Source organism: Mesoplodon bidens (assembly GCF_964165515.1).
Source record: "Mesoplodon bidens genome assembly, chromosome: 13".
In the NCBI taxonomy this organism is placed as follows: domain Eukaryota; kingdom Metazoa; phylum Chordata; class Mammalia; order Artiodactyla; family Ziphiidae; genus Mesoplodon; species Mesoplodon bidens.
In genome coordinates, this window is record NC_138169.1 from 8,466,366 (window position 1) to 8,489,289 (window position 22,924).

Here is a 22,924-nt window from a genome sequence, read left to right on the forward strand (position 1 = left end):
GACATAGCCTGCCATCTGGTTACATTGGTCACAAGATTTGGCATTAAAATGTGACCTGGCTTCTCAGCCTAACACAGGGGATCCCAACCTTGGAATCCTGTGGGAGATTTAAAAGCTAGGAATGTCCGGATCCCATGCCCAGAGATTCTCATCTGTCTGGGGTGAGGCCTGGGCCTTCAAAAAGCTCCCCAGCTGACTCTAACGTGCAGCTGGGGCAGAGAACCTCTGAATTACTGGCTTTGTGATCCTAAGTGGCCTCAGTTGCCCCATCTGTAAAATGGGACTTCAGAGACCTCACAGAGGTGTTTTGAGGATTTGCAGATGTAAAAATAACAAACAACACGTATTAAGGTTAGTTGTAAAGCAGACTTCTAGGAAGGGCTTTGCACAATTCTAGACAACATTCCTGCAAGATAAGAGGAACTCTTACATAATGAGTAGGAACAGGACTTCTGCAGTGGCTCCTTGAGTGTGGATCCCAGCACTGACTCCTTAGCTGTGTGTTCTTGTGTACGTCGCCCAACCTCTCTGTTCTTCAAGTTTCCTCTCCTCTAATATGGGACAATAACAGTACTTACCACCAGGGGTTACTGTGGTTACTGAAGAATGAAATAAGGTGTGGTTCTAACCCAAGGGAGGGGGGTTTTGTCCCCCTTCCTTCCCCGGGAACATCTGGCAAAGTCTGGAGACATTTTTTGTTGTCACAACTGGCAGGGAAGAATTCTACTGGCACCCAGTGGGTAGAGGTTGTGATCCTGCTAAACAGGTTATGATGTAAACACTCTACACAAGAATTATTCAACCCAACTTCAACGGTGTAATACCATGAAATAACCCTGAGATACCACGATGTTCGTAAAGCCCTCAGCAAGTAGCCGGCATGTAGTAAAGCGTTCACTGATACTGAAGTTCTCTCTGCCATCTAAACCCCAAGCAGGCGGCCCGACCCATGGCATGGTTCTCAATCGGTACCTCTGAAGCCGGGAAGCTGAGCCTGGCTGCCTCTGGACACGTAACTAACCAGACACAGAGCCACTCAGTGCTAGGCCCAGCACTGACAGCTTTACACGGGTGCTCTCCCATGACCCCTCAACAACCTATGAGGTGTCCTATTATTCGTGTCATTTTAGAGGAGGAAACCGAGGTTCAGGGAGGCTCACAAGTCACCAAACTAGAAAGGGACTGTGCTTAAACTTAGGCCTGTCTGCTGTTAAGGTGAGAACAGTGGCAGTGCATATAGAAAACTACCATTTTGTCAGAAAAGGTAGGATGTGTACTTGTTTATGTATAAAATCTCTAGATGGGAACAAAATAAGCTGGCAACAATGGTCGTCTCTGGGGAGAATTGGGAACCTGGGAACAGGGGAGGGACAGCAATTTTTCACTGCTGTGTTTGGAACCTATGAATGTATTATCTATTCAAAACATAAAATTGAAATTAAGGACTGTGTTGTTGTTGTTGTTTTGTGGTACGCGGGCCTCTCACTGTTGTGGCCTCTCCCGCCGCGGAGCACAGGCTCTGGACGCGCAGGCCCAGCGGCCATGGCTCACAGGCCCAGCTGCTCCGCGGCATGTGGGATCCTCCCGGACCACGAACCCGCGTCCCCTGCATCGGCAGGCGGACTCTCAACCACTGCGCCACCAGGGAAGCCCGAGGACTGTGTTCTTAACTGTCCGTGTTTCCCTAAGTTGCCTGAGTCTGAGTACCCGAAGTGCTTGTGAAAAAGAGATTCCAAAGACACCCAGACCAACAACGTGAACTGGAATCTGCAGAAGAGCTTGGAAATCCACTTCTTTCGAGCCAATCTGATGATTCTTGAGTTCAGGCAAGTTTAGCCCAGAAATTATTCCAGCAGGATGCCAGGTCTCTGCAGAAGCAGGGAAGTGGGTATCTTAGGGGAAGGATGGAAGATGCCTAGGTTTTCTCTGGGGAGCAGTGGAGATTTTCACACAGGGGCACCTGCCCCACCCTACTCAGTCCCAGTCAGAGGGCCTTCTGGGGACAGGGGAGGGGTGGGTCCTGGTGTATGTGATGCAGGACGGAGGCAAGAAGCTGCAATAGGATAAAGGGCGGCCCCCTCCCCCACTCAGCCCTCCAAGCTGCTGTGGCCATGTCCAAGTCTGCACAGAAGGACAAAAGCTTAAGGCCACACTTTCCCACAACCAGCTTTCACTTCAGCCAGAGCACTTGTGTTTTTATAAAACCACTTTCTGTATCAGGTTTATGGGACAGAACAAGCTGTCAAACACAAAGGCCCTCTGGGGCCAGGTGAGTAACATCTGAAGCTGGGCTGGTGTCAGACAATAGGGAGTGGTGGGGACTGTGGCAAACACATCTCCTAGGTAAGAGGTAGCTGCAACTCAGCTCCTGTTCATTGTTGCTCTGCAAGAAGGCGGGCCCAGTAATACTGCTGCTGGATCTTCCGATTTCTTAAGCAAAGCCAGAATCAGTCTACGTAAGACTTTCTGAGTGTCTAGGCTCTGAGCCAGATTTCCAGGCTCGAAAACGTATCCTCTTTGGACATCCATTTTTGTCATCTGCAAAATGGAGAAAAAATTCCTCCCAAAATGCACAACCTGATTATACAGATGAGGAAATATCAGAGAAACAAGACAGAGGCAGCATTCTACAAAACCACTGGCTCAGACTCTTCAAAAATGTTGATATTACAAAGGACAAAGAAAGGCTGTCCCAAATAAAAGGTGACTAAAGAGACATGACAACTCAATGCAGTGCATGATCCTGGATGGAAAAATCACTACAAGAAAGGACATGATTGGGACAAGAGGGAAACTGAAAACGAAATGTTGCATTAGATAATAGTATCGCATCGATGTCAAATTTCCTGAATCTGATCATCGAATTGTGGTTATGCAGAGGAATGTCCTTGGTTTAAGGAAGAAATCTGTAACTAAGGCATATGGCTCAGGGGGAAAACACACTCTCATTCTCATTATTCACGGTTTCAGTATTTGCAAATTTGCCTACTTGCTGAGGTCAAACAAAGTGACCCTCTGCCTTCTTTCAGCTCATGCTGTAAACAAGTATCCTTTTCACAGTCTATTTAGTGCTACGTTTTTCACATTTTGGTGCTTTTTGTTGGTGATTTCACTATTTAAAATGGTCCCCAAGGGTAACGATGAAGTGCTGTCTAGCGTTCAGAGCACAGGAAGGCTGTGATGTGCCTTACGGAGAAAGTATGTGTTATGTACGTTTCAGTCACAAATGAGTGATAGTGCTGTTGCGATAGCAATAGCGTATAAGTTCAATGTTATATATAACATATATTAAGGCGTCTTTAAAAAGAAACACACAAAAAATAAGGCTGTGTATTGACTGGTTGACAAAAATGTTGTGACCACAGGCTCACAGGAACATAACCCCATATTCCTCTTAGGAGAAATACTCACCAATTCAGTGTTCTGTGACTATAGAACAGAACCACTGCGAATAAGAATTGACTGTATATATATTTCAGTTACTCTTCATGGAACTTTTGGGGGTAGGTTTGAAATTTCCCAAAATGTTGAAAAAATTTTTTTTGTTTAGAGGCTCACCTATTGGGGCACCAGGAGAAACACCAGGCAGTCCAGACCCAACAAATACAGACACAAGAGGAGGTGTCCCTTATGAGTATATTTCTGTGTTCGCACACGCACACACACGCACACAATCGACACTGAACGGGGAGGGGGGTCAAGACGGAAAGGACAGGAGGCATCCAGGTGGCACTGGCACAGGGGAGGAGGAGGGACAAAGGGAGCGTTTGTCCCCTCTCTGGCTCCCCCCGGTGGCTTCCGAACAGGAGGTGAACCTGGAGCTGGAAGAACAGGAAGTGCTTATTCTCTTAGAGGAAAGTTTCAAAGTGCAGTAATTTCTCTTTAAAAAAAAAGCCTCTTCCCTCCACTCTCTGCCCCCTGACAAAAGCCCAGCCCCCTACACAGGCTGTCCTTGAGGCTGGGCCAGGACAAGGTCGTGGGGAAGGGCATTAAGGCCAAAGCTCCGAAGTGCCCAGCCCAGGAGGGCTTAGGCATAGTGGCTACCGGGGGTCAGGGGGTGGTCCCCTCTGTGGTCCAGCTGGTCCTGCAGGCGGGCAAACTCGGCCAGCTCATTGAGCTCCTGGAACTGTCGGTCCGTCTTATGGCTGACCAGTGAGCGGTAAAAGTGGACAGCAAAGACTATAAAGATCAGGCCGAAGGGGACCATGATGGTGGTGGAGGCGATGGCGGCGGCCTGGCCTGGGGTGATGCCACTGGTGCTGACGCTGGCGTTGGCGGCCGCGCCACTGGCCGGGGGCTTGCTGGTGGGCCGCGCCTGACCCGGCTGTTTCTTGAGAGGCAAGAACTTGACCCAGCAGAGCAGCACGACCTCAGCCAGGAAGAGCAGCGTGCCGATGACAGTGGAGAAGGCCCAGGCCAGCTCGATGTGGCGGTGCATGCGCTCGTGGGGCGACTCTTTGACCGAGTTGAGGTTGTGCACGTTGCTCACAGCCTCGATATTGGGCAGGATGCAGGTGCTGATCATGAGCGCAAACAGGTGCACGGCCACCAGCACCGTGGTGCAGGCGCTGAAGGCGATGAGCAGCCCCGGCGGGTAGTCGTGGTCAGCGTCCAGCTGCACCTCCACCATCGCCACCTGGGGTGGGGGGGGGAGGAAGAGGTGGGCTAAGTGACAGGATAGTCATGGCTCAGAAGCTCTCCTCCCATCAGGCTCTGGGACCCTGGGTAAGTCCCTTAGCCTCTCTGAGCCTCAGTGTTCCGTATCTGTATAATGGGGATAATAAGACCCACCCACTTAGGGTTGAGAAGTGGCAGAAAGTACTGGTAGAGGGCGCAGGCTCGGAGCCCGGGCTGCCTGGATTTGAATCCCAGTTCTGCCACTCACGAGCTGCGTGTCCTTGGGAAAGTCACTGAAACTCTCTGCGCCTCAACTCTCTTATTTGTAAAGTAGGGATATCGTATCAGTTCATAGGATTATTTTAACAATTAAACGAGAGCTCCTGGTAGATGGCAAACACCTCCCAAATAGTAATCATCACAAATGGTTAAAATGGTAAGTTTTATGTAAATTTCACTATGACAAAAAAGTTTACATGAATGAAAAAAGGCTCCCTCCCTGTTGGCACCACACTCCCAATTCCCAAGCAGAGGTTTCTTTTTAAAAATTATTCTATTTTTTAAAATAAATTTATTTATTTTATTTATTTTTGGCTGCGTTGGGTCTTCGTTGCTGTGCACAGGCTTTCTCTAGTTGCAGCGAGCAGGGGCTACTCTTCATTGTGGTGCGTAGGCTTCTCATTGCAGTGGCTTCTCTTGTGGCCGAGCACGGGCTCTAGGCACGCGGGCTTCAGTAGTTGCAGCACGCGGGCTCAGTAGTTGTGGTGCATGGGCTTAGTTGCTCCGTGGTATGTGGGATCTTCCTGGACCAGGGCTCGAACACGTGTCCCCTGCATAGGCAGGCAGATTCTTAACCACTGCACCACCACGGAAGTCCCAAGCAGAGGTTTCCTCACGCCCTGCTCTGGGGACAAGGAGAGGGGTGGGGTGAAGGGATGAAGGCCCTCCCAGGTCATGCCCAGGCCCTTTCTGAGAACACAGTGCACCAACCAAGAAGGAATTAAAAGAGAGGCTTCCCAGAAGAGATGGGCTCTGGCTGGGTGCTGCGGTGCAGTCAGCAAGCCCCAGGGCCATCTCCTCCTCCAGCCCCAGTGCTGGGATCAGGGCCCCAGGGCTGATGCACTAGCTGCTCCCCAGTTCCTGGAGACGTGGGGATCCGGGGTCACCAGGGGCATGCTCCAGGCCCGCCACCCACCTCCTCTCACCTGGGCCTTGCAAATCACCCCCATGTGAAGGAGCCAGCTCATCAGATATGGGCCGGGAGAAGCGGGCAGTGGGCACACTGCCAGGGTCTGCCTGCCGAGGCTGGAGGAAGTGGGGAAGCAAGTGCCAATGACAACACCATTAAGGAGAATGACCCTTCATAAAGGGTTCGCCGTGTGTGCCAGGCTCAGAAGGGGGAGGCCTGATGCTGAAATGTACCCACGAGCCCCACACCTGCCCCGACCCCTCCTTACTCCGGGGGAGGGGGTGGGCTCCTTCCTTCCCAGCTTTCTTGTTTGTAATGCCTGGCCCTGTTTGCTTTCATTTCTTGTACCTCCACAGCCTTCCTAGGCCTGGAAAGGCAGTGTAGGACAGTGGTTAGGATAGGAGCAGGGGCTCTGGAGCCAGGCTGCCTGCTTTGAGCCCTGACTGCTCTGCCCTTTAGTAGGCTGTGAGGCTCTGGCAAGTTCCTTTAAATTTCTGGGCCTAAGTTTCCTTATCTGTAAAAAAACAGAATATTGGGAGACTTCCCTGGGGGTCCAGTGGGAAAGACTCCACACTCCCAATGCAGGGGGCCCAGGTTTGATCCCTCGTCAGGGAACTAGATCCCGCATGCCGCAACTAAGACCCGGAGCAGCCAAAATTAATCAATTAATTAATTAATAATTTAAAAATAGAAAATTGGGGGAATTCCCTGGCAGTCCAGTGGTTAGGACTAGGTGCTTTCACTGCCAGGGCCCAGGTTCAATCCCTAGTCGGGAAACTAAGATCCCACAAGTTGCACGGTGTGGCCAAAAAAAAAGACTGGTACATAACTCGGAGAGTTGTGAGGACTGAGTTAATCCCACATTAAATACTTAGTACCTGGCACAGAGTAAACCCTCAATAAAAGAGGCTTTACTATTATTATCGTTATTCAGTTTAAAAACCTCACCCTCAATCCCAGTGTCTCTATATGAAACCCTCTGGGTTTCTATCCTGTCCGGCCTGAGAAAACCAAAGCCAAATTGGCAGCCCTGGGTTTTGGCTCCAGAAACACCCCTGCTTCCCTGGGAACCTTGGTCAAGACCTTCCCTGTTGTCTCTGAAAAAGGAGGGTATGTGGCAAAATTAAGGTCACCGTCTAGAGCTAATTTGGGGTTGGACACTTTGAGAATTTGGTGAAAATATTGGATACTCCTTAAGACAGCCAGGTATATACAGTCATATGACTTTGCAGACAATTTCAACAGGAGTCACAGACTTTTGTCTTAGAATTCCCACAATTGATGATTGTATAAACTTTTCATCGAAGGAGTTTGTAACATGCTTCAAGCCCATATAAATCTGGGGCAGTGCCATGAGGATTTTGACCATTTTTAGGATCACTCGCTGGTGGCCTAAGGCCAATGCTGAGATTGTTTAGCACATGCGGGTGAGGGCTGCAGGGCATCAGGGCAGGCCACTAGGGCATGGCAGGTTAAGGGCTGCACCCTGGGCTCCCTGGGCTCTGTCCTCAGGCCTGACCACACTGGAAAAGGGGGGCACCTCCGGCAGGGCGTACCTCCTGCCACGTTCCCCCCGCAGCACTTCCTCTTCCTGTTTTGGCCCGCTGCCCCGGAACCTGAAACCGGAGAAGGGACCAGCAGGAGAGTCCGTCGCTTGGCTGCCTCAGGTCCACTGGCTACTGATTCACTCGCCTGAAATGTCCGGACCCATTAGGTGCATCAGGCCCTGAGCTGGGTGCTGGGGGTCTATACGACAGCAGGGGCAGGGGGAACGACACACACATATACAGGTAACCAATCTGTTCCCTTAAGCCTGGTATCTCTACCTCTACAGAGCCATTAAGAGCGAACTGGGGCTTCCCTGGTGGCGCAGTGGTTGAGAGTCCGCCTGCTGATGCAGGGGACATGGGTTCGTGCCCTGGTCCGGGAAGATCCCACATGCCGCGGAGCGGCTGGGCCCGTGAGCCATGGCCGCTGAGCCTGCACGTCTGGAGCCTGTGCTCCGCAACGGGAGAGGCCGCGACAGTGAGAGGCCCGCGTATCGCAAAAAAAAAAGAGTGAACTGGCTCCTCCACTTACAAAGCTGGTAACCTCTCTATGCCACAGGTTCTACATCTATAAAATAGGGGCTGTTATGAGGATTCAACAGATTAATGAATACAAAGTGCTTAATAAAGTGTCAGTGATTCCTAGCAACACTATTATTACTGTTTTACAAATGAGGAAACTGAGGCTCTGTGCAAAGGGAGTAACAGCATTTTCCTCACATCTGCTACTACAGACCGAATGTCTGTAAACCCCCTAAATTCATATTTTAAATCCTAACCCCCAAGGTGATGGTGTGAGGAGGTGACCTTTGGGGTGACCATGTCTTGGGGGTGGTGCCCTAGTGCCCTTACAGGAGAGTCGCCCCCAGCAGAGAACCCCTCACCACTCCTGCCAGGTGAGGACAGTAGTCAGTGTCTATGAACCCGGAAGCCAGCCCCTCACCAGACACCGAATCTGCTGGCACCTTGATCTTGGACTTCTAGTCTCCAGAACTGTGAGAAATAAACATCTGTTGTTTATAAGCCACCCAGTTTGTGGTATTCTGTTATAGCAGCCCAGACAGACTAAGACAATCGCTGAGGGGATTAAATGAGGTCTTGACAGGGGTTTAACAAAGGGCCAGCCCCCAGAAGGTACTCAATAAATCTTAGTGAAAAAGAAAAACGCGGAGCTTAAAGACAAACAGCCCCTGCACGCCCTCAGCTGAGGCTGGTCACAGCTGACCCCGTGTGCCCGTGTTCTGTTCCCTGGGGAGGGTGAGGGGCTCAGACCCCCCACTCTGGGCCTGGCCAGATGGCCACCGTGGCAGGACAGAGACCACCTTGCCGGACCCCCAGGCTCCAGAGCCATACACACAGCTGTTGGGACACATCTGGCCTGGGGACAACAGAATTTCCCCCGAGGTCTTGGGCTGGTGGGGAGCCTGGGCAGCTCAGCCTGTGACGCTGGGCCTTCTGAGGAGGAGGAAGGGGCCTCGCCGCGCTCCGGAAGAAACCCCACCATCCTCGCCGGACCCGACAGTTCCTGGAACTTGGAGCACGCTGGCGGGCTGTGTGTACCGTTCCCACATTGGGGACCAAGCTCAGTGTCCTGGGGCTGCGTGAACGAATGGCTGGCACAAATCATGGCTCCTGATGAAAACTGTTCACAGGAATAAAAAACTACTGCTTTTTTCAGAATGTGTCCCACTTTGGAAATCTCCCCAAGGGCAGGGAGGGTAAAGCCAGGGGGGGCCTCTTGGAATCTGGCAGGCGACTCCCAGGGCCCCAGCTGAGTCCCAGAGAGATCAGATCAGATTGCAAGCAGCTTGGCAAGGTAAATATAGCCAGAGTGCAGGGCCGTTAACCTAAAATAAACAGCTCCCAGCCAGCCACAGGCCTGCTTAAACCTGGCCATATGGGTCCTAAAGGGCGAGGGATGGCCAGCCCCACCTCACTCTGGTTCGCGGACCTCTGACGCCACCACCCTGCCACAGGGACACCAAACCTCTAGCTCGAGCCAAGAAGAGGCTCCTGAGAAGGGTAGGGCCTGGCTGGCCTTGCTGGGTGTCTGCCCATCACACCCGGATGCCAACCACTCTTCTCACTCCTGTTGGGCTCCGTGAAGACCCCTGCCACCTGGCGCCGAGGCCAGGCCCTTCCAAGGCAGCCTTCCCATGCCTGGCCTGACCCGGGCGCCCAACAGGTGGAAGACACAACTCCCCTTTCCCAAGCCTGGGCTTCGCCTGTTCACTGGGGCCGCCAAGCCACAGTCACCCTGGGTCACGGAGCGCTGCCTGAGCCTGCTGGCCTCCCCTCCGATGCAAACTATCTATTAAGAGAGGACTGAGGGCTCATCCAGTAATTTACAAACTCTTTTGACCACCATAGACCAGTCTTCCAAAGGTTTCCATAAATAGACACATACCCATTTATAACAGAAACAAGTTTTCCCAAACAATAATTACCCTTAAAGCATGCTAATCCAGGCTCCTCTTACTCGTGATGCATGCTGCTGCTTTCTATTTCATTCCACTCTTATTCCAAAAAAAGAAGAAAAAAAAAAAGAACACACAAAAAAACCTGCTGGTTGCGACTCAATCAATGTCACAAGCCACAAACAGGCTGAACCTGCAGGTTGGGGGGAGGGGGTAGAGAAGAGGCCTAGCCTTTCTCTTCATCTGGCTAATTCTGACATCCTCAGGTTTTTACCTTCCAAGTCACCCCTGTTCCATGGCCTCCCAGGTGAGGACGGGGCCATTCATTCGTTCATGGACTTTTTTTTTTTTTTTTTGGCTGTGCTGCGCAGCTTAGGGGATCTTAGTTCCTCAACCAGGGATTGAACCCGTGCCCTCAGGAGTGAAAGTGCGGAGTCCTAACCACTGGACCGCCAGAGAATTCCCCTGACGGACAACTTTCATTGAGAACTTACTATGTGCCTTAAGGATCTTGTGGCTCCGCTGGAGAAAAAGCAGGAAGACAGCAGAATCCCTGCCCCAGGGAGGATGACGGGTACTAAACGTTCAGGCAAGTATTTTCAGACGGTGATAAGCGTCCCTCCACCAACTCTCCTCCACCCCTGCACTTGCCAAGCACGTTTTGAAGATGTAATGACACGTCTGGTTTCCTCCACTCTACTTCCCTGTTTCTCCAGCTTCCAGCACTGGGCCTTGTCCCTCTAGGGGCCTCAGTAAACGAATATTAAAGGCAAGACTTGACCTTCGGGTATTTCAGCCCAGGGTTTCTAAAGTGTCCGAAGACAATCCTATGTGATCCATTGGAAACCCTAAGAACTCTCATGACATTCCTTTTTCAGCTCATCCTTTCAACTTTTCAATGTTGCTGTTTTGTTTTTCTTTTTGCGGTACGTGGGCCTCTCACTGCTGTGGCCTCTCCCGTTGCGGAGCACAGGCTCCGGACGCGCAGGCTCAGCGGCCATGGCTCACGGGCCCAGCCGCTCCGCGGCATGTGGGATCTTCCCGGACCAGGGCACGAACCCGTGTCCCCTGCATCGGCAGGCGGACTCTCAACCACTGCGCCACCAGGGAAGCCCTCAATGTTGTATTTTTTTTTTTTTTTTTTTTTTTTTTTTTGCAGTACGCGGGCCTCTCCCGTTGTGGAGCACAGGCTCCGGATGCGCAGGCTCAGCGGCCATGGCTCACGGGCCTGGCCTAGCTGCTCCACGGCATGTGGGATCTTCCCGGACCGGGGCACGAGCCCGTGTCCCCTGCATTGGCAGGCGGACTCTCAACCACTGCGCCACCAGGGAAGCCCTCAATGTTGTATTTTTATGTACTTTTTTTATTGTTGTTTTGATTTGTCTTTATGTACTTTTTTTTTTCTTTTCTGGCCGCACAGCTTGTGGGATCTTAGTTCCCCAACCAAGGACTGAACCCGCATCCCTGCAGTGGAAGTGTGGAGTCTTAACCACTGGACCACCAGGGAAGTCCCCTATGTACCTTTTAATACTTATGTTTTATTAGCACACATATCATTAATTACCATACATATATGTAGACATATACACATAGTGTGCACACATATGTATACATATACACATAGTGTGCATACACATGTATACAAATACTGAGCCTAGTGTTGACAATATTTTTGAGCGGGGTGTGCACTCAAAAAGTTTGGAGAGGGCCTCCCTGGTGGCGCAGTGGTTGAGAGTCCGCCTGCCGATGCAGGGGATACGGGTTCGTGCCCCGGTCTGGGAGGATCCCATATGCCGCGGAGCGGCTGGGCCTGTGAGCCATGGCCGCTGAGCCTGCGCGTCCGGAGCCTGTGCTCCGCAACGGGAGAGGCCACAACAGTGAGAGGCCCGCGTACCGCAAAAAAAAAACAAAACACAGAAAGTTTGGAGACCACTTAAATCAGGGGTCGCCAAACTGGCCTTCAGTGTACTTCTTTGCAAATAAAGTTTTACTGGCACACAGCCATGCCCACTCATCTATATCTAAGGTCTGTGGCTGCTTTCGAGCTAAAATAGCAGAACTGAGTACAGGTTTCCCCCTATAATGTACCTCTGAAACCTTCTATAAGGTGAAATGGCCTAAAGGGATGGAGCAATTACCTTAGGAGACATCTTGCTAACAGATGCACAAATAAACCGAGATTAAAGCACAGACGCTCAAAGACACAGCTCAAAGCTCTGGTGACTTGATGCCGAGATGCTGAGTGCGGTTCCCGGGAAAGGAGTTTGGTGGTGCCAGTCTCACCCCTCGGGGTGCATGCTGCCTCTATAACGGCTCACTGCAAACATGCAAAAATGCTACATGCTATTTTCGCTTTTTACCTTTTTTTGGTAAAAGGAGAAATCCTCTTTGGGTTTCTTTCAGGTTAGTGAAAACAGGTACTAACGTAGGTCTTTCGTAAAAGCGAGGTGGCGTAAAGCGAACTTTCGACACCTGTAGTTATCACTGAGACTGTGTGGCCTGCAAAGCTGAAAATATTTACTTTATAGCAAAAGTTGGTCCGTTCCTGGGTTAGACCAATGCTCCCAAAGAGGGCTGTCAAACCACAGCCCCAGAAGATTCTCCTCTGAAGAGTTTGTGGTTCCATCCGTTTTCTTTTTGTTTTTTTTGGCCACACCGCACAGCTTGCGGGATCTTAGTTCCCCGACCAGGGATTGAATCCACACTTTTGGCAGTGAAAGCATGGAGTCCTAACCACTGGATTGCCAGGGAATTCCCGTGTTTCTATCAGCTTAAGGCATCCCTTCTGGGGAGCATATTCAAGGCCTCCCAGAATAAGTTCCACCAGAGAGAAACTTGCTCTTGTTTAAACTTTCTCAGTTTCATTTCTCCAGGGAATCGCCTTCCCAACATTGATTACCACAGTGCCACCTTGGGCAGCCCTAGAGCTCTCTCCTTCATCAGCCCTGGACCCAGCAGAACTCAGCAGAGCGCCACACAGACGCTGACTGAAAATTCCAGACACGTGCCACAGGCACTTGTGAAGTTTTCCAAAAGGCTTTCTCAGCTAGGCAGGGAGTGCCTTCCCCTTGGGGCGTTCAGCAAAATTCCATTTGTACGCGGCCCAGAGTGCAGAACTGCACATCTGGAAGACGTCAAAGGCCCAGTTTTCAACAAACAAGGGACACGGTGAGAGGGTGGTTGAGTAGAAAAGACTCCAAGTCAGACGGACTGGGGCTTGAAATCTACCAGCTGGGTGATCAGAACGTCTGTAAGCCTCTGCAGAGACGACAGTACCTATGTCCAAGAGCTGCTCTGCGATTAAGTAAGAACGAAAGAGACGGGTCCAGGCTCTGGCCTGGTGGTCAGTAAATAGCAACATCTTCAACATTATTCAAGAATTCGTCATGGAACTCCTCTGCGTCAAAACCTTCCATGGCTCCCCACTGCCGATACCAGAGTTCAAATGTCCTAACCAGCAAGTCAAGGCCCTGCACCATCTAGTCTGGCTAGATTCATCTTCCTCTACTACCCCCAACACACCCTCAACTCCAGCCACACCACGCTCTCCGCCTTTTCCTGGAGACCCTATAATTCCTCGCCTTAGTAACTGTGCTCCTAATACTTCCTCTGCTAGAGGGTTCTTCCCCAAGCCCGAACTCTACCACCCTCAAGGCTTAGCTGGAATCACATTCTTCGAAACCAGTTAACCCTTATAAAAGAAGCCCTGGGAATTCCCTGGTGGTCCAGTGGTTAAGGTTCAGTGCCTTCACTGTCGTGGGCCCGGATGCAATTCCTGGTGGGGGACCTAGGATCCCACATGCCGCAGCATGGCCAAAAAAAAAAAAAAAAAAAAGCAGTCCCAACATCATGGGAACAAGGGTGAGAGAGTTTCCGTTGTACCTGGGCCAGGTACATTCTAAGTGCTTTGCAAATACAAATGAATCCTCACACCAAGCCTGTGAGGTTGGTATTACTATTACCCCCATTTTACAGAACAGGAAGCTGAGGCCCAGAGACATTAAGCAACTTCCCCAGGATCTCACAGTTATAAGTGGTAGGGCCGGGATTTGAACCCAAGCTGTCTGGCTCCAGAGTCCCTGTTCTTACTCGGTTCTACAATACGTGAGCCTCCCAGCTCTGTCCTCCCACCACTCTCTCTGGTGCTTCCTCTCCCGTAGCAGTGGGGCCACACCACGGTCACAGGGCCCCGCAGCTTACCAGCCAGGTAACCTGGGACAAGTCATTCACTGGGGAACCACACCTACCCTCAATCCCCAGGCTGTGAAGAGCACAAGAGATAGTACAAGGAGCATACTTAGTACAACGTCTAGCCTATTCCATGAGTCCAATCAACAATGGCAATGATTACCATGAGTAACAAGCACCGGGACTTCCCTGGTGGGGCAGTGGTTAAGAATCCGCCTGCCAATGTAGAGGACAGGGGTTCGAGCCCTGGTCCGGGAAGATCCCACATGCCGCAAAACAACTAAGCCCGTGCGCCACAACTACTGAGCCTGCACTCTAGAGCCCAAGAGCCACAACTACTGAGCCCACGTGCTACAAACTACTGAAGCCCGCGTGCCTAGAGCCCATGCTCCGCAACAAGAGAAGCCACCGCAATGAGAAGCCCGCGCACCGCAATGAAGAGTAGCCCCCGCTCTCTGCAACTGGAGAAAAGCCCACGGGCAGCAACGAAGACCCAATGCAGGCAAAAATAAAAAAATAAAATAAAGAATATGCCTTCCAAAGCAGGGGACGCGGGTTCAATCCCTGGTTGGGGAACTAAGATCCCACATGCCGTGGGGCAACTAAGCCTGCACACCGAAACTACTGAGCACGCGGGCCACAACTAGAGAGAAGCCCGCGCGCCGCAGTGGAGGATCCCACGAACCGCAACTAAGACCCGATGCAGCAAAAATAAATAAATAAATATATGTTAAAAAAAAAAGTAATGAGCACCATGAGTAATTTGTTCCTCATCTCCACGCCCCCTGAACTCGGAACGTGTCACAGAGGCTCAATAATGCCTTATGATTTGAGTCCTTCCTTCCAACTCATTTTCAGAGAAATTCCAAGCAGCTTCTGAACCCACTCTGGAACCTGGGAACAAAAGGGTGCTGGCAGGTGGAGAACTTGAGGAGGCAGATAATCCAAAAATAATTGATCCCAGGTCACAGAAAGCATTCTGTTTACCCTTCCCAATTATCTACTACTTAGGCTAACGTTACAGGCTGCTCTCCCCAGCACACCACAACTGCTGCGTGTGCTCCCCACGGCTCCAAGGGGACAGGGTCAGGCCGAGGCTGGCTGCCTCTTGCTGAGAGGTAAACCGAGGTACGGATGGCCCGAGTCATGGCACCCTTAGCTCAAGGAGCACTTGTAGGCTGCTGATCATGTGCTACATCCAGGGCCCCTGGTCTTAAGAGTCTGAGCCCACACAAGGCCTGCTGTTTCTGGAAATGCCATCAGGAATGGGAATCTTGTCTGCAGACTAGAGAGGGTCCAGCTAAGGTGTACGTCATCAGATCCTGATGATTCCTCAATCCTTCGTGGGCCCAGTCGGACCTTGTAATGACTCCGCACGCAAGTCCATGGGAGAACAGGATATGTGCCTCCTTTGCACACATGAGAAAACTGGCCCCACAGAGTAAAGCCGCTGTCTGAGGTCCCGTGGCCTATCTCCCCAGTACATCAGGGCACCTGGCCAGGCCCTTCCACCCATGAAAGGGGAGTCTCTCCATCCCCTCCAGGCTCTTGGGAGACCCTCCCTCAATCTCACCTTGTGCGCAGGTGAGTCTGGCATCCTCACCAACTCTCCCACCCTTGGAAATCAAAGGTCACGTTATGTCACTTCTTCTAGTGTTCCACGTCTCTAGGAAGGAAGCCCTCTGGGGGCAGGAAGTTGGTTGTGCTGACTCACAGGCCACGGGAGGGTAGTCCAGGAAACCTGCTTACTCTAGTTTCCATGGCGCTTGGCTGCGTCGCACCCCTTCCTCTCCAAGTATCCTTCACGAGGCTGGGTGCCTTTGGTGAGAGTGGGAAGCGGGCAGACCCGCCCTGCTGAGCACCCGCTCTCCACCCTAATGCCATCTCTCCCACTCATTTCCAGACTCATGGCAAATGCAGTCACTCTCTTGTAACTGCTTCCCCAGAACAGAGGCTGTCATGGGGTTTAGCCTTCCCTGCCGGCAGAATTTTGGGGATTTCATCAGTGGAGCCAGGAAGCCTTCTCCATCCTGACTGGGTAAAATAAAGGTCCCCAAGAAACAGCCTGGGTGAGTCAAGGCCCACCAAGTGCCGCTGGCCGCCCCTGCTGCCTGACTTCCCCACACTGTTTTTAGCAAGAGGAAGAGGGAGATGACATCTGATTAGAAGGCCTGGCTTCTAAGAGACGATTCAAGAAGGCAGGAAAGCTTCACCCATCAGCTCCTTACTTCTCCTGGAGTGGGAAGGGGCCTGGGCAGCTGTGAATTTATGACCCCAAGAAAAAGAGGAATAGGCATCCCACCATCTGAAACCCAGAGAGCTGCTGTGAAGAGCCGACACCCACTGACGTCACTCCCTTCCCCCTAACTGTAACATTTTATTTTGCTTAAGAGAAGTTTTTCTGCTCTATTTCTCGTTCCCTACAAGGCCTGGTCCTAACAGGTCCCTGGCAGGACATGGCTCAAAGCTCCATACACCACAAATGGCACAAGTGTCCAAGAGAGTTCTGGATGTCAGCCGTCCTGGGTTCAAATCCCGCTCCAGCAGGTGAGCTGTGTGGCCTCGGGAAAGTTCCATGACAAAACTACCTCAGGGCTTCCCTGGTGGCGCAGTGGTTGAGAGTCCGCCTGCCGATGCAGGGGACACGGGTTCGTGCCCCGCTCCGGGAAGATCCCACATGCCGCAGAGCGGCTGGGACCGTGAGCCATGGCTGCTGAGCCTGCACGTTCCAGAGCCTTTGCTCCGCAACGGGAGAGGCCACAACAGTGAGAGGCCTGCGTACCGCAAAAAAAAAAAAAAAAAAAAAAAAAAAACTACCTCAAAGGGTGGTCCAGGACTTCGTGCATAAGTTAGGGAACCTACACAGTGCCAAGCACCTAGTGGGTGCTTGGTAAGTGTCAGCTATTCCTAGGATTTGGGGCTGATAGAACAGCACCCCTTCACACAGACCTAAATTAAAAGCTAGAGTGACACTTCTTACAAACACACACATTCTCTCCTCCCCTCTCAAAGGCTTCCTCGATTAAATTCTTAAAGTCAGAGAAACTCGAGCAGCAGCCTTCATTCACCGATTCAGAAACCGAGGCCCACACAGGGATTAGTCTGAGGGCGCACAGGCAGCAAGTGGCAGGGCCGGGAGAGCTCTTCCCCAACCTCAATCACCTGGCCTTTCCACCGCGGCCCCAGGGTGCTCTGGGACTGCTAAGGGCTTCTAAAAAGTTCTTGCTCCCGTGCATCGCCCACTAGTTTGCGGAGCACAGGGAGAGTGCCAGACACGCTCTTTTCCCAAGAAAACGCGAAGGGTGCAGCCACTCCCTCCCTCAAGGCCAGGACCTTACCTCACTCACTGGTGAGGCAAGAGTGCCCTGGGCTAAAAACCTTGGGGGAGGGGGAGCAGACCCCACTCAGGGTGACGTCACTGCAAGTGATAATCAGGACTTGTTCCCTAGCTCCCGGCCCCGGGAGACTCCAAGATCCCCAGCACGAAGGCATCCTCGGGGCCACTTCTCAGCCCAACTTGCAGCCTCACCTATCCCACTCCCCAGAGGCTGGTTCTCACTCCGATCCAGCCCGAATGCGGAGCGGAAACTAAGCCCACCGGCTACATCAAGAAAGAGCCCATTCAACGGGAGCATGTCCCATGCTGCTCCCCCACACCCAGTGACTCAGTGGCAAGTTTCTGGAGAAGAAACTGAGGTGGGGAGCGGTTGTCAACCCCCCAGGCTGAGGCCTCGGAAAATGCCATAGGAGACAGGGTGTCGGGAAATCCCCTCTACCAGGTAATAAACGAAACTGGCCTCAAGTGTGGGGGAACTAGGGAGACGCCTCAGGGGTCCTTTACCTCCCAACCTCCTGATACCTGCTTCCAAAGAGATCAGACCACGTTATGTCTTTCCTTTCCCCCTGCACATCTGTGGGAATGTCTTCTTACAGATCTACGTCGAGGACCCTGCTGTTTCTCCCTCCTTGCTGCATCAAGCTTGCCCACCTGAAGGTATCTGAGCCCTCCAACTCTGGACATGGGTATGATACCCAGTCTCCCACATCGGGTGTCACGTGTCGCCCACCTCTCATGTCCAGCACCTCTGGACCCCTCCAGCGTCCACGACAGCTTTCTCCCAGCTCTTCCCTTCACCCCCAGCCCGCCTGGCCCGCCCAGACAGCTCCCCTGTGGGCCCCGTCAGGGCTGCGGGTGACAGTGGCCAGACCTGAAAGGGGGCAGGGCACGGCGGCCCGAACTCACCATGGCGAAGCCGGAGAGCAGAGCCGAAGTCCGGCTGGAGGCTTTGAGCTTGGCGCGGCTCAAGTAGAGCTTGCGCCAGGACAGCGCCTGCATCGAGTGCTCGTTTAGGCTCATCACCTCCGAGTAACTCTGGCCGATCCAGTCCGGGTAGGTCACGGCGGGCGGCGGGGGCGACGGCGACCCCGGGGGCTCCCCGTCCCCGCTGCGGCGGCGGCTCCGGCGGCTGCCGCTGGTGGTGTTGCCGCAGCTGAGGGGAAGCTCGGGGCAGTTGCTGCTCGGGGGCGGGGCGGGCTCCGGATGCATGGAGCACGCTGAAAAGGCGCGGGCCGGCCCAGGCGCCTGCGAAAGCTGCGGCCCCCACCCGCCCCGTACCTCCGCCTCCGCCTGAGGCAGCCGCCGCCTGGCCCCCTGCGCGGGTCCGGCCTGATCCGGCCGGCCGGTGAAGACGAGGAGGTCGAGGAAGCGACTACAGCACAAACTCGCAGGCCCGCCACGCCGCTTGCAAAAGCCCGGGGCTGCAGAGACGAGAGCCTGCGCGCGAGCCAGCGTCCCGGATCCCCGGGCCCCGGACCCCCGGCGCGCGCCACGATTGGCCGCCGCCGCGGGCTGATTTGCATGCGCCCCGCCCACGAAGCGGTGGGCGTGGCCTGCGCGAGTCAGGTGACTCGTCCCCTCGGACGGTACCGCCCACAGTCCCTGGCCCCGCGCTGTTAGCGCCCGCGCGTCTTCCTGGAAGTGCCCAGGCACCCGGGCCTCAGCGCTCTCCTGCTGCCGGCGCCTCCCATCTCCGCAGCTGCTCCAGTGGCCCTTCTCCCAGAGCTCGGACTCCTGGGTCGCGCCACCTGAAGTTACCTCTGGTCGCCTCCTGAAGCCCGTTTCCCCCTTGGAACAAGGTGACTCAAGGTCTGCAGAAAAAAAGAGCAGACTGTGATCTGGAGTTCATTCATTCTCTATTTATTGAGCACCTGCTGGGTGCCAACGCTGTTCTGGGCACTGAGGGTAGGGTGGTGAACAAAATGGACAAAATCCCCTGCCTTCGTGGAGCTTACATTCCAGTGGCGGAGACACGCAAACACCGAGGGAGTAAATTATAATAGTTTAGAAGGTGATATATGTATAGAAAAAAATAAAGCAGGGAAAGGGAGCACTGGTAGTGCGGGGGCTGCAATTTTAATTGAAAATGCTCTGGACAAGGCGTTTTGTTGTTGTTGTTGTTTTAGGACAGGGATTTTTTTTGTCTGTTTTGTCCAACTCGTTCACTTACAGTTCACTATCTTCTGAAACAAGCCGGGGTGCAGGATCATAAACCCATTCAGTAAGTTTACTGCGCACCTATCAAACGCTAGGCTGAGGGATTCCAAGAGAATGGTAACTTTCATGGAATCTTGTATTTTAGTGAAGAGAACAGGCAAACAACAAACAAAATAAGTTCACATCTTTCTGACTTGGTCACTTTTGAGCTGAGCCCCGAACCAGCAATGCAAAGAAGCAGGGACCTGCTTTCCAGGGGCGGAAGGGAACAGCAGATGCAAAGACGCTGAAGCAAGGATATCTGCCCGTTGGATCATTAGGAGGCCAGTTAAGCTGCAGAATAGTGGAGGGCAGAGGGGAAGTGGGGGTAGAGTAGTGAGCTAAGAACTGTTCCCTAGGGTATCGACTCCAGGAGGACAGGGACCTTCCCTGTCGGTTTCACAACTCTACCCCAGCATCTAGAGTTATTGCTTGGCACACTGCTCAGTAAATATCTGTTGAATGAATAAGTGCAGGAGAGAAAGGAATGAGTGAAACTCATAATTAGCCCAGAGTCAAGTCACAAGCATGCGGCATTCCAGGTCAGCTATGTGAAATTTAACTCTTGTCACCACTAGAGGGCGCCCCTCCACTCACCCACATGATGGGCTAAAACTGAAGGCCCCCTCCTCCCAAAAGTCTCTGGGATTCTCCCAGAGACCTTTCCGTTTTTATGAGACCGGGAAACTTGGAATTTTAAATCTCACCCCATTGGGCTTGTTTCTTTGGTGGCCTTTGTACTTGTTACCTCTTTCACTTACCATCTGTGTCTCAGCTCAAATATCACCTCCAAAGAGAGACCTTCCTTCCCTGTTTAAAGTTGCCTCCGTTTCATGTTCTGTCCCCTTGCCCTGTTTTATTTCCCTTATAGTTCTGATCACTACTGTATCTGAAATCACTTAATTTATGTACTGACCTGTTTGTCTGTACTCCCCTCCCCATGCCCCTGCCCCGGCTCCCCCAGGAGATGAGAGCAAAGTTCCCCTCTGTTTAAATTACTTCCTTATCACCCAGGGCCTCTCACAGGATATGGCGCACCGGAGATTCCCAATAGGAACAGGTTCAATGAAAAAGATAATGAAATGGCCTTGGTTCTAAGAGCCCCCCAGCTCAGAATTGGGTACACACGACGTTTTGAGGGCCCATGGGGCCTGAGGGAGGCTAGCAGGTCTGGAAGGGAAGAGCCTGGAAGCTGGGAGGAAAGATTTGCTGATTAAGGAGGAACAAAAGAGGTGGGAGTGGCAGCTCAGCAGGGGGCTTTGGGGTGGGGATGGGGCCAGGTTTCCTTTCTCCAGATCCTACATCTTGCCCCTCCCACTCTCCTAATTCTGTGCGGTTTGAGTCCTACCACGTGCACAGAGCAAAAGAAAAGAAAAACAAAAATACTATCAAGACTTGGGTTGGTGGCTTGGGAGAGGGGTGAGCATCTGGGCAATTCCTGTTTCCTGCTCTAGGGTCCTAGAGCCCTAAAGGGCCAGTGGTTAATAACTTTTCCCCACTATTGTTAGAGCTAGTTGGGGCCGTGAGATACACCTACCCCATTCCTAGCCCCTACTTAACAGAAACTGAGGCCCCAGAGAGAAAGCACCTTCCCAGAGAACACCAAACAAGCCAGTGGAGAATGAGCCTTGGAACCCCAGCTGCCCATCCCAGCAGTGCCTCTAAGCACCATGTATGGGTCCCCCTAGTGGCTAGAGGTTGTGTGCTCTGAGCCTTTTGGGGTTTGTATTTGAAAAAGCCAAATAGAATTTTTCAATCAACTCTGTGTATGAGGGTATAGAGATCCAGCTGAAGGGACTGCTTCACCACTGTGGCCAGTGGGCACAGCCTGGGGCTGACCAAAGACGGCAGGAGCTGCCTTGGGAGGTAGCAAGCTCCCCATCACATGGGGTAAAAAAAATACTGAGCGGGGCTTCCCTGGTGGCGCAGCGGTTGAGAGTCCGCCTGCCGATTCAGGGGACACGGGTTCGTGCCCCGGTCCGGGAGGATCCCACATGCCGCGGAGCGGCTGGGCCCATGAGCCATGGCCGCTGAGCCTGCGCGTCCGGAGCCTGTGCTCCGCAACGGGAGAGGCCACGGCAGTGAGCGGCCAGCCCACCGCAAAAAAAAAAAAAAAAAAAAAAAAATACTGAGCACTTAAGTAGTACTTACGAATGACAGGCACTATTCCCAGTTCTTTATTAGTAAATAATTTATATACTTATTATAAATAAATGTATAATATAAAATATATTAATACAATAGAATAATTGATATATTTATTAAATACATTGTTAAGTTAATATATCTATATTATCTTGTATTAAATATGTTAAATTATTTTGTTGTTTATTATTATTTTATTGTATTGAATATGTTATATAGAACTCGAGAATTCCTTACAACAACCTGTCATATTAATATCACCATTTGAAAAAATTGAAGTGTAGTCGATTTACAATACTGTGTTAGCTTCAGGTGTATATCACCATTTTGCAGATGAGAAAAATGCACAGAGAGCCAGTAAGTAGTAGTACAGGACATTAAACCCAGTTGGTGGGTCTCCAGAGTCTGGGGCTCAACTACCACCAAAGTCACCCCTACCCCTGCATCAGAATCTCCAGAGGTATTTTTTTAAATGCAAGTTACTAAACCCCACCCAAACAGTTTAGTTTTAGCAAGTTTTTTGGGTAAAGTTTGAGAATCACCAAACTAGATGAGCTTTAGTTTTTTAAGTACTTTCAGTCTTCTGCAGTGGTTAAGGTTGGCTGTACCCTTGGCCACTCAGTTGCAGTGTGACCTTGGGCAAACTACTTAACCTCTCTGAGCAACCAATACCCTTAGCAAAAATAAAGATATTACAAATACCTATTCATGGACCCTGAGTCTGGACACCCAGTCACCTTGTCGAGGCAGATTTTTAGGAGGGGTAAATCTGATGCCCAGCTGAAGAGGAAATCCCTTGCCCGTTCCTGCCCAAAATGGCCTCAAAGAATTCCCCACTTTCAGTTTGAAAAGAGAGCATTCTGTCAGAGCTCATCATGGTTGCTTGCCTCTATTTCCTTCCCGCATCTCTGCCTTACACTCTGATTGCTCTAGGTTTGAAACCCCTAAATTAATAATAATAAAAGAACCATCATCTCTTATTTATCTATTTATTTTTATTTATTATTTTTGGCTGTACTGGGTCTTCGTTGCTACACGTGGGCTTTCTCTAGTTGCGGCGAGCGGGGGCTACTCTTCGTTGCAGTGCGCGGGCTTCTCACCGTGGTGGCTTCTCTTGTTGTGGAGCACAGGAGCTTCAGTAGATGTGGTGCGTGGGCTCAAGTAGTTGTGGCTCGCGGGCTCTAGAGCGCAGGCTCAGTAGTTGTGGTGCACGGGCTTAGTTGCTCTGCGGCATGTGGGATCTTCCTGGATCAGGGCTCAAACCCGTGTCCCCTGCATTGGCAGGCGG

The 22,924-nt window shown here is 51.8% G+C and overlaps 1 protein-coding gene across 1 annotated transcript; it reads right to left on the bottom strand.

Annotated features, from left to right (window-relative positions):
• Positions 1 to 3,604: 3,604 nt before the first annotated feature.
• LOC308626884 (calcium release-activated calcium channel protein 1) lies at positions 3,605 to 18,756 on the bottom strand. The gene is made up of 2 exons (XM_081252412.1): positions 18,202 to 18,756; positions 3,605 to 4,636 (listed from the first exon to the last, which is right to left on the bottom strand). The coding sequence occupies exons 1-2, from the start codon at positions 18,502 to 18,504 to the stop codon at positions 4,028 to 4,030; spliced, it is 912 nt and encodes a 303-aa protein (XP_081108538.1). The 5' UTR covers positions 18,505 to 18,756; the 3' UTR covers positions 3,605 to 4,027.
• Between the last annotated feature and the right edge of the window lie 4,168 nt (positions 18,757 to 22,924).